Genomic DNA, 12302 nt, shown 5'->3' with positions numbered 1-12302 from the left:
ATGCAATGTTTGTACCTTGCTTGTATCTTTATTGGAACAAACCAATTGTAAAAGGACAATATCAGTACGATTGAGGAAAATTGAACAAGATATTAAATAATTATTGGGTTTTTCTTTGAGTAGGTTAGCAGTATTGATATGGGTAATTTGGGGGTTTTTATGTGTTACAGAGTTTATTGTGAAATAATATGATGTCTAGGGTTTGCTTTAAAATACCAACAAAAAATGTTGGAGAGTATTTTGAAAATAGCAGAATGTTGGTAATTGTTAGGCTGGGTGACATATACCTTCTTTCACCTCTTGTGTATGTTTGAAATTTTTCAGAATAAAGATTTTTTGATAGAAATCATCACAAAATAAAATGATAGAAATAACACCAAAACTTATTTCTAATCGTCAATTAATTCTACACAATTCATCTCTGAAAAACGAAACAAAACAAAATAACCCCTGACTGCTATCAGCTGAGAGCCAACCTGACTCAGACTATTTGCTTCTCCGGTGGAACACAAACAATTTCACAGGCCACCAACTACAGACCAGGTCACGATGCATCCATTATGGAATGAGATGCCATAATGGTGTCTGAGAACACACAACAATGCTGTCCAAACCACAAAAAATAGTCTAATATCTCCCTCTCCAGGCTAAGCTGTGTAACTGCTTCACCTTTACCAATGATAGCCTCAGCCAGCTATCCATCAGCCTCCTGTATAATATGATTATGATATCCATCATAAGTTTGCCCCTGCTTCCTATCAGCACCTAATCCACAATATTGTGGATTGAATTGTGTCCCCTCAAAATATGTTCAAGTCCTCATGCCTAGTATCTGAATGTTACCTAATTTGAGTCTTTACATTTGTAAAGACTCAGATGTTTAAAATGAGGCCATACTGGAATTCTACGGGCCCTAATCAAATAACTAACTAGTGCCTTTGTAAGAAGAGAAAAATGTGGATATAGACAGAGAGAGAGAAGGCAGCCAAGTGAAGATACACAGGAGGTAGAGATCAGAGTGAAGCAGTACAAGAAGCCAAGGAATCCCAAGGGTTGCTGGCAACCACTAGAAGCTACCAAGAGGCAAGGAAGAATCCTACACCCCAGAACCTTCAGAATGAGCATGGCTCTGTTGATACCTTTATTTCAGACTTCTAGCCTCTGGAACTGTGAGAGAATAAATTTCTGCTGCTTTAAGCCATTCAGTTTATGGCAATTTGTTATAGTAGCTCTTAAAAACTAATAGAGCAAAACCCTTCTTCACTGACCCTTCCCCAGAATTTTCTAACACAAGCCCAAATCCTGTGACAAGTCCTCCTGATATCCTTTTACTGAGAGAAACCTTGGTTTCCCACAGAGTGTGCTCTCCCTTGTTGCAACGAGTGGTAAACCCAATTGTGTCTGACTACAGGTGTGTTCCTGGTTATCTTTGGCCTGTAGGCATTGACCCTGTCCTTCACTTTTGTTGAAAACGAAGAATTGGAGATCACCTGACTCGAAAAAGTATTTGTTAACCAGCCAGTTATTGCAAGCTTTCCTGCATTCATGATCAATATTTGGAACTGCTCCTTTGTTTGGCACCCTGGAGGTTTTTGCATCCTGGAGCAATGCACCATCGTAAGATCTGGTTTGGATAAGAGCAAGCCTGCTAGTATCATCTGCTGAGCCTCCACACCTGTGGCACATGTTCACCAAGTCAGCAGCCATGTCAGGGCTGGATTTCAAACCCCCCACTCTCCTCCTCAGCCAGACACAAACTGCAGAGGCAGGAGTGGCAGAGAGAGAGGGTCATTTTTGAAGAGCAAATGGAAATGAAGAACCACCATGACCACAGACATGTTCTCAAAGAGAAAAATATTAGCAAAGAGTCTGTGTCACAGATCAAGATCTGGAATTTTCTTTGTTACTTCCTTTAGAACTGTCTGTTCATAAGTATCCCTTGGGAAGTCTCCACGTATGCCAGGACTTACGTGTATCCTAAGTATGAAGACCATTCCCCTACAATATGGAAGCATTCCACAGCTTTGTTGTACAGAACACCAACTTGGTCTTTAGTACTGTCCATGAGTATCATTTAGTACTATCATTCCATGAGTTCATTCAACTTCTCTTACCTTGGCTATATTATTACTAATTTCCAGGGACTGTTTCTTATCTCTGACTAATTTCTTTTTTTAGAGTATCTTGTTTTATTTTAGGAATGTGTTTCCCTCCCAAATCTCTCTGAGGATTCCATTTCAATTTTGTAAAATTACTTTCTGCTCCCTAAATTATCTCCACTTTCTCCAAAGTTGCTCATTAGTTTATTCTTCTCATTCCTTCTCTTTCTTGAATCTTCACCTATTGGTTCATAAGGATAGATGAAGGACTAATTTAATTAGTGTAAACAACTTGTTTCCCCCAAATGCCCCTTCCTTGAATGAAAGAGCTGCCAAGAGCTCTGTGGGAGTATAGAATGTGTAGCCAGCAGGCTTCTCCATAGAATGTACGCACACCAAGCAGCCAGTAAGTGAGAAAGCCCACATCGAATGCCAAATAATAAGGATTTTCCTTCTAATGTAGTGTATTTCAGTGGGTTTCACTTTCTTTTATTATTTTTGAATCTCAGTGACTGAAGTGGAAGTCTGGAACCATCTTTCTCTCCTTGTCTCTGCTTTCCTTATCTCCCAAGCATAATGTCATCTCCCAGTATCTCCTAATATTAATATCTCCCCAAGGCAGATCTCCCCCTTTGTTTATGAGGCAGTCCTTCGTTTTAGCTTGGTGGGGATGACAGCACTAAAATCTCAAGGGCCCTGTTTACTCTACTTGGGGTGAGAGGAAGGAAGAACAGAGAGAGGAAGGACCCATAGACCCAATCATTCCAAGTGTGGATCTTTGCCTAATTTCCAAATATTTCTGTAGAGCCTATGTCTGCTTTTCTACATGTATGTATTCATGTTGCATGTACTCCAACTTGCATGTATTGATATTGGGTTTGGAGTTTCTTGGAGGCCTCATGAAGGGCATTACTCCCCTCCCTCTGTTTTGGTGCTGCAATTCTCTGTTCTCAGTTGGACAATCTGTTTCCCTATACTTTCCATGTTCCAGCTTTTTTTTTTCAAAACTTTCTTCCTGCTGGTTTCCCTTTCCATTATGTTTTTATCAAGCAGGTACAGGTATAAGTGTGGACACAGAAAAGGAGAGAGATATGCACACAGATCTATCAGTCTTTCTGTGATTTGTGGGAATCAGAGGAAGGGGAAGAAGTAGTATGTGTTCAGTTGACCACCTTGAAATTTTAAAACCATTAGTTCTACTACTAAAGAGATAGATATGATATAACGCAAGATTTATACACATGCTTAACCAATATCTCAAGTGCCCAAAAGAAATGCCACACTTTAGATGGTACGTTCTCATTTTCCTCCACCATTAGGATTCTGCTGTAGAAGAAATTAAGAATCGCTGCCATAATCTGCACAGGTGTGCCTTCTGCTCAGTAGTCCTGGTGTGTGTCCACCATGTAGAATACCTTCTAAAGACAATGAAAGCTTCCATTAGTAAAATTTTGCAAGTTTTTTTAAAGTCCTTAAGTTTGTATGTTCCATGTGTCAGATTATTTGAGAATCTGTCAAGTATTTGCAGAGGTGAGTGGAGGTTATAAACAAGAAGGAAAATTGGTCAGATTGTCATTTTGTTTAAAAATAAAACAGATTCAAATCACTTAGAGAGACTCAAAAACATATTTCCTCTTGTAGAAAAGTGTTTACTTCTGACATAGACCAGTATTCACATAAAACTATCGCTTATTTGCAGATACCATCTCTTTTTTCTTTAATATTTCAGCTCAAAATTTAATTTTTGAAGGCGTTGAACTACGCAATGCAAAGTTGAACTGCTTTATTTTGATTTCAGATGATGGGGCGCTTCTTCAGTGGCTTGGCACAGTCAGGGGCCTGGTGCTGCTTTGATGAATTTAATCGAATTGACATAGAAGTTCTGTCCGTCATTGCGCAGCAACTCATTACCATTAGGAACGCCAAAGCGGCAAAGGTAAGGCACTGGGCAATCGACTTTCAAGGTAGCAATCCTTAAGTTTGTCAGTAACTCACAGAATGTTACATTTTAGGAAGGAGATGCTGAAAATGTTAGGGAGGAATCCTGGGGAGCTCAAGGGGACTTGGCTCTCCAGAGCTCACTGGACTGGAAAAATCCAAGGAATATGGGGTGAGATGAAAATACTGAGTGGTCCTATTATTTAAAATTTGTTTGAGCCCCTTATAAGCATGCCTCTGGAGAAGGAATTTCATATTCAGAAGCGAATGGCAATGAAGGTTGGGACCAAGTCTCTACCACTCTGTGTTGACCTTTGGAGATCTGGTCACAATGGGCAGCACTGGTGTACAGCCTCTACAAACCAAAACAGCACTGCTCCAAGCCCTGTGAGGGCCCCCACTACTCCCTTGGCCCTTTCCAAAGAGCGCCAGACCTCCTCTCGATCCACCAATAAGGGTTCATCCTGGCACAGCACGGGGCACTCTGGACTCAGCTCTAGCTCCAGAGGCAGAGGCTATCTCGTTGGAAGGTGCCCTGATAAGAGTTGTTAAATATTTTGATTATCGCCCTCTGCAAAAAAGCGAACTATAGAACTAATCAAAAGCAATCATGACTTGGACTATAGTGAACTACTAAATTGTGTAAGTCATTGTGGTATGTGCTCACACTTGTTTCATCTTACACCAAACCTATGTGAAGTATATGTCATTTCCCTCAAGGTAATAGGTGAAAAGAATTCAAAGTTTAAAAACTATTTTCATATACATCAAAAATTATCAGACCCTAAAGTCTAAGCTCCCTTACCTGGACCCCCTCATGTTCCTGCATACTCTGGGGAGGCCTACATTAAATGCAAGATCTTTAAATACAGAGATAGCGTACTCTATATTATGCAAGTTATTATCATCTAGTTGAGCAGTTCAGTGACAGCAAAGTATATGGAGTAAGGGGACGGGGACCAGAGAGAGTAGAGGCAGAACTGAAGCTTTGCCCCCTGGAGAGCAGCCACGTGAGGGCAGAGAAAGACAGGAGAGCATCTGCAGATAACCAGCCTCATCCTCAAGCTGCCAGTGCCAAATAAGACCGTTGGAGTGGGGTATATAACTTGAAATAGATAAACTGAACCACAGAAATTGAGGGGTTTGCTAGCACAAGCAATCATTCAGCAGCAGCAGAAAAGGTCTCCAGTTGTACCATCCATTCTCTCCTCCAGGCTGCGGCACATCACTCTACTCCATCCTGATCTTCCCTGTATTCCTCATGTCTGTTGATAGCACCTTCATCTAGTGGCCCAACTAGAAACCTGGAACTCACCTTGGATTTGACCCATCACTGTCAGTCCCAGAATCTAAGCCATCACCAAATCCTGTTAATTTTATCTACTAGATGCCTCTCGTCCCCACTTACACCTCTTGAATTCTGGCTCTCATCGTGTCCCCAGTGATCATTCCTTACTAATCTCCCTGTCTGTAGCCTGTCCAACCTCTCTGCTGCCAACTTCAATCCTATCACTCTGCTTAAAAGTCTTCTCTGCTTCCCGACAAACATGGGACAAAATCTAAATTATTTAGTTTAGTGTGCAAGACTCCTGATGCTCAGGCCCAGCTTAGCTATGCTTTCTGGAACTTTGCCCTTTAGCAAAGTAAATTGCCGGTCATTTCTGGAACATGCAGTGTTGTTTCTTGCTCCTGCTCACTTTTCCTGGAATGGCTGCCCCTGTTCCTTCACCTGAAACATCATTCTTCCTTCTTCAGATCCCAAGCAGGTTGCTTACTACCTCCATGGGCTTTGCACACACCTGCACTGTAGCATGTGTTGCACTGTGTGGTCGTGGCTTCCAGGTTGATTGCAGACAGCAAGCCTGGGAGTTTCTGGTGATCTCAAGAGTGAGGCTCCTTCAGCTGTGTGCCTCCATGCCTCACTTATTGCCTCACCTATTGCCTCACCTGCAACAGGCACTCAACAAGTGTTTGCTGTTAAGTAAAAGTGAAGGGGTGGTGACAAAAACAGTGACAGTGGGGCCTCAACAACTCAAGAACTAAGATTAGATTGAAATTTCTTGGGGAATACCAGAAAGTGGGAGTGGAGAAGGTTTAATGGTCAGTAAGTCCAAGATGAATTTAAAATTAGTGGGGCATGGCGGGGCATGCCTTGGTCCCACCTACTTGGCAGGCTGAGGTATGAGGTGGGAGGATTGCTTGAGCCTGAGATGTCAAGGCTGCAGTGAGCTCTGATCATGCCACTTACACTCCAACCTGGGAGACAAAGCAAGACCCTGTCTCAAAAAAAGAAAAAAAAAGAAAGTTGAATTGAAGAGGCTCAGTAAATGTTCAGACCTAGAAGATTTCAGGACTTGACTAGGAAGGAAGAGACAATTTGGGCAAGTCAGGTGCAGGGAGGCAGAAATCAGGAAACACAGAGCCCAGAAGATATTGGAAATAGACAGGACAGAATCAGAAATGTTCCCTGTTGTCCAACAATGGTGTTCAGTAGTCTTTGCTTTAGTGCTTCATTACATGAGTCTTGCATTCGAGTGATAATTAGGTAAAAAATTTTACAAGTGTCTGGAAGAGTGTTAACCTATATTTTATCTTCGAACAGCTCTCTAGATTCATGTTTGAGGGGAGGGAAATAAAGTTGGTGATGACTTGTGCAGCCTTCATCACAATGAATCCTGGCTATGCAGGCAGAACTGAATTGCCAGATAATTTGAAAGCCCTGTTTAGACCATTTGCGATGATGGTTCCAAATTATGCCTTGATTGCAGAGGTGAGCATCACATTATAAAGCAGTAGAAATGTAAACTTGTTTCTTTTATTTACCATTCAATTCTACCAAGGTACAAAGTTTCCTTTATGAATGCCACAAGTAATGGTTATACATTATTAAGTGTAGATACGATTGTTATCACATGGAATGTTAAGTCCTGCATGTTTGTTTGTTTACTGCTATATCCGTAATACCCAGAATGATATCTGGAATATGATAGGCCCCTAAAACTGGAAAGAATCAATGAGTTTAATTAACCAGTTCATTGGGGTTTTTCAGTTCCTCTCTAGGAATTAAAATGTCTGGATTAGTTACAAAAACACAGATTATTTTTATTTCTCTTTGCACATTATTTTTTACTGGAGTCAAGGGATGTTGAGTAGTAGCCTCCTCACTATGAGGTGGGTGGAGATTGGCTTATAAGTCTGTATCAACTTAGTAAAAAAATAGTAATCATTAACAAATTAATTATTTATAATCATGTTTGTTTTTTCTGTATCCACTTAGGCATCTTTCTATTTAAACTGGCTTTAAATAGCCAAGAATTTAAATGCTAGCCAAAAATTGATGTATTTGACCAAGCACAGTGGCTCAGGCCTGTAATCCCAGCACTTTGGGAGGCCAAAGCGGGAGGATTGCTTGAGTCCAGGAGTTAGAGGCCAGCCTGGGCAACATGGTGAAATCCCATCCCTACCAAAAATATAAAAATTAGCCAGTCTCATAACCCAGTCTCAAAATAAATAAATAAATATTTAATTAATTAAAATAAAAGGCGGGGCGCGGTGGCTCACGCCTGTAATCCCAGCACTTTGGGAGGCCGAGGCGGGCGGATCACAAGGTCAGGAGATCGAGACCACGGTGAAACCCCGTCTCTACTAAAAATACAAAAAATTAGCCGGGCGCGGTTGTGGGCGCCTGTAGTCCCAGCTACTCGGGAGGCTGAGGCAGGAGAATGGCGTGAACCCGGGAGGCGGAGCTTGCAGTGAGCTGAGATCCGGCCACTGCACTCCAGCCTGGGCGACAGAGCGAGACTCCGTCTCAAAAAAAAATAAAAATAAAATAAAAAAATAAAAAATAAAATAAAATAAAATAATTTTTTAAAAAATAATTGATATATTTAAATTTTGCACTTTTTAGAAAAAGAGAAATAGGGTCTCACTAGGCTGCCCTGGCTGGAACCAAACAGAGGTCAAGCAATCCTCCCACCTCAGCCTCTGAGTAGTTGGGACTACAGGCACATGGTACTACATCCAGCTAAATGTTATACATATTTTTCATGGCACTTTTTATTGAGGTATAATTTATACACAATAAAGAGCACAGCTCATAAGGGTGTCACTCAGTGAATTCTTATGCATGCATTCATCTGTGTGACCACGAACACCAAAATATAAGGCATTTTTAGGACTCCAGAAGGCCCCTTGTGTGCTCAATACTGCATTTCCTAAGAAGGGACACTACCCCTTTAGGATGGAATTTCTCAGAAAATTCCTGTGATAACAGCTAATTTTAAATATTCTTCTATGTGAAATAAAAGTAATTGCTTAAGAATAGAATAAACTGTTCCAAATCCTATCATTAGGAAAATTACAACCTATATTAGTGTATTAGGTCTTTCTTGCATTGCCATAAAGAAATACCTGAGACTGGGTAATTTATAAAGAAAAGAGGTTTAATTGGCTCGTGGTTCTGCAGGCTGTACAGAAAGTGTGGTGCTGGCATCTACTTGGCTTCTAGGGTGGCCTTAAGGAGCTTTTACTCATGGTGGAAGGTGAAGTGGGAGCAGGCACTGCACATAGTGAAAACAGGAACAAGAGAGAAAGAGTGGGTTGGGGGGTGCCCCACACTTTTCAATGACCAGATCTCAGAATTCACTTACTATTGCAAAGCAGCACCAAGCCATGAGGGATCAAGGATCCACCCCCATGACCCAGACACCTCCCATCAGCCCCCACCTTCAGCACTGGGAATTATAATCCAATGTGAGATTTGGGCGGGGATAAATATCAAAACTATGTCAATTAGTATAATGCTTATGGCAGCTCAGGGGTCTGCCATACCCACTGTGGGCATGGTGGGGTGGGGGGCAGGTAAGGCAGGTAGTATCTTTACTCTTGACCCTCTCTGCAAACAGAGACAATAAATGACTTGCTCAGTGTCCCAACCTGGTAGGAAGAAAACCAAGCTGAGAGCCCAGTCCAACATGTTGTCCACATCTCATGCTTTGTCCTATTGTTATGTTACTCAGTAATGGATTGGACAAATTTAAAAGTCTAGTCTTCTGAGTGCTATTCCTATTATTTTTAGAGTTTAAATGAATTAGATTCTGTTGTCAGTTTTTTTTTTTTTTTTTTTTTTTCTTTTTTTTTTTGAGACAGAGTCTGGCTCTGTCACCCAGGCTGGAGTGCAATGGCACTATCTCAGCTCACTGCAACCTCTGCCTCCCAGGTTTAAGCAAGTCTCCTGCCTTAGCCTCCTGAGTAGCTGGGATTACAGGCTTCTGCCACCATGCCCGGCTAATTTTTTGTATTTTTAGTAGAGATGGAGTTTCACCATGTTGGTCAGGCTGGTCTCAAATTCCTGACCTCAAGTGACTCACCCATCTCAGTCTCCCAAAGTGCTGGGATTACAGACGTGAGCCACTGCCCCCAGCCTGTCAGTAAATATTTTTAATCACCTACTGTGTGCAGAGAACTGTGCTAATCAGCAGGGATAGGTCTGTAAACAAAACAGACACCAGTAAGAACTCGGCCTCATTCTAAATTCTGCATCTGAAGCCAACTGCAGTGTTTCAGGCAGATTATACATAGAGAAAAGGGTCTGCATCCAGCTCCACTGTCAAAGACACTAAGCATCATCTGATTCATTTAATCAAGGATGCAGAAACTTGTCAGAAGAAAGGCAGAGGAGAGGCTGACAATCTTTGCATGGCTTCCCTTGACTCCTCAGGAAACTAAGAGAGCTAGTAGCAATCACCTTCCACTAGGGTGGTGTTCCTGTCGGATCAGAGAAGCTCAGTTGTTGCTTTTGTGCTCAGGCCTAATGACACCATCCAACTTTCACGATGGGAACATTTTCAAAAGCTGGGCTCTTCTGTTCCTTGAACCAAATGTTCCCAAAGCTACATCTTCATCTACAGATGGAAAACAGAATCAGTGCCTAGGTATCCCCATACAATATTCTGCCTTCCAGTTTCCTGTGGCACAGAAAGCCTTTTTCCCTTCAATTTTTATGTTTCTTTATTAAAGGACATAACAACTTGGGAAGATATAATGCTTAGAGTCAATTTTTACTATGTTGGTATCATGCTAATACATTGTTATCAATACAATGTAATAAGCATTGCGTTATTTTTTCTATTCTAGGTAATTCTATATTCTGAAGGATTTGAATCCAGTAAAATATTAGCGAGAAAAATGACTCAGATGTATAAGCTTTGCAGTGAGCAGCTGTCTCAGCAGGATCACTACGACTTTGGCATGAGAGCTGTGAAGTCTGTCTTGGTCATGGCTGGGTAAGAAACCAAAGTAGTCGAGTGAAATCCCAAACCATGTGATCAAATGCACTGAATGGGTAACTCAGGAAAGGCTCTCAGACAGTCAGTGATTAGTAAATGTTGGCTGCTGCTGTTGTCATCATTCTTACCTTGACGCTCCTATGACAAAGTGACACAGGCTGTCTCTCCTCATCCCATGACAGTTCTTCACTGTGAGTCCTAACATGGTTGTCCTCGATGGAAACTGATCTCCAACTAGGCTTTGGAGAACATTAACTTCCCCTGAACTCAAATTCAAACACTGGGTTTTTGTTTACAAAAGCCTTTACTACCTTAAGATGGTATGACTAGACTTAAAAGACACGCAGTCTGTTATGCATATGCAACAAAGCCAGTCATACATGTTGCCTGAGAAAGCCTCAGGAGTTTAAAGAAACTTCATCATTCCAATTCAGTTCAGCTTATGTCTTAGATTTCATCTCTGTCTTTATAATATAGCCCAAGCCTAAACTTTTTTCTAGTATCTAGTAAAGAAAGAGTCTTTCCTCTTCTCAGGCCCCAACTTTTCTCTTTATAATTTCTTGAAACTACTATATCTGGAATCCCCAACTTGTCCAGAGCCTCTGAGGAGACCTATTTTATCTCTAGTCCTTCCTTTCAGGCCATGACTCATTGGCTCAGGTTCTGCACATCCAGGAACCCTCTGCCTGGCTCCTGCATCACTGGGCTCTGCACGAATCTCCCTGCACTTTTCTACCCTCTGTTCTATCTTTTAACCTCTCAGATATAGTATGTCCCCTCTTTACAGGATGGCCATTTAAGGACTAGGAATACTAAGAAGTTGAGATACACTTGCACTGAAGGAGCACAACTACAGTCCCAGTGAGTCACAGAGACAGACCAATGTGCAGTCATGTAGCTGCGATGCAGGGAGGGCAGCAACAGGGCTGCACCCACCCAAGGTTCGCTGAGAAGGAGGATAGAGGACAGGAGCTTTCTAGCAAAGGGAGCCACTGGGCTGGGTTTTGAGGGGAAAAATAAGAGCAGGCAAAGAACAAGGCAAGATATTCTGGGCAGACTGAAAAGAAAATCACAGACATAGGAATCATCATGATGTATTCAAGGAACTATAAATTCAGGTTGAATAACATCGGGATTGGGGAGGATGTTGAGAAGATGTCCTTGTCATTCTCTTCAAGGCTGTGTAGCCATTGCAGGACTTGTCAGTGTGCTCTGATGGAGATGAACGCTGAGCACACAAGGGAAAATGATCCTCTCCTTCTAGCAGGAATCCTCAGGGGAAGGTCTCTGCCCTCCCTACAGGTTTAGAAAATCACATTCAACCTTATGTTCTTGTGATATGCCTTTAAATATTCCAAAATATTCCTTTAAATTTAGATCTTTAAAAAGAGAAAACCCAAACCTAAATGAAGATGTGGTGTTGATAAGAGCTTTACGAGACTCCAATTTGCCAAAATTTCTAACAGATGATGCTCTTCTGTTCAGGTAAGTTTCTAGACGTTACCAAGTAAAGCGTGGCTATCACGTAGTGGCAAATGGTAGTCTTTTCTTCAATTATTTCTTTCTCTAACAAACTGAAAACTTTCCCATCTTTTCTGGAGAAACTTATTTTGCAGTTTAAGAAATACTCGTTTAAAATAAAGATACTAAAGTTTGGGCATAATTTCAATCATTTGTGTTTTTTTATCAAAATATTATTCACCAGACTATGTGCTATACAAATTAGCATTTGGCCATAAGTTCCTGACCTAAGGGAAGTTTCTGACTCAAAAAAACTCAGACTTGGGATTTAACATAAATACAATTGCTTTTATCTATTTTGTTTTTTGTTGTTTAGTTTTACATTTCTCCAAGTTATACATGTATATAGTTTTAAAAAGAAAATAGTTTCATAAATTAGTCACATGGAAAGCAACAGTCCCCAGTCTTTCACGAACTCCAACTTCCCAAAGACAATCATTTTCTAACTCTTTTATTT

General features: G+C 41.2%; 1 protein-coding gene across 1 annotated transcript in view; it reads left to right on the top strand.

Annotated features, from left to right (window-relative positions):
* Positions 1 to 12302, top strand: part of DNAH6 (dynein axonemal heavy chain 6) — a 367549-nt gene that overhangs the window by 178013 nt on the left and 177234 nt on the right. Inside the window, exons 30-33 of the mRNA XM_005575454.5 lie at positions 3898 to 4035; positions 6640 to 6807; positions 10173 to 10321; positions 11702 to 11809. Of these exons, the coding sequence (XP_005575511.2) occupies positions 3898 to 4035; positions 6640 to 6807; positions 10173 to 10321; positions 11702 to 11809 (563 nt within the window). The remainder of the gene's footprint in view (positions 1 to 3897; positions 4036 to 6639; positions 6808 to 10172; positions 10322 to 11701; positions 11810 to 12302) is intronic.

This window comes from Macaca fascicularis, chromosome 13 (genome assembly GCF_037993035.2).
Source record: "Macaca fascicularis isolate 582-1 chromosome 13, T2T-MFA8v1.1".
Classification (NCBI taxonomy): Eukaryota; Metazoa; Chordata; class Mammalia; order Primates; family Cercopithecidae; genus Macaca; species Macaca fascicularis.
Note: the sequence above shows the minus strand (reverse complement) of the source record. Positions and strands in the feature narration are given on the sequence as shown.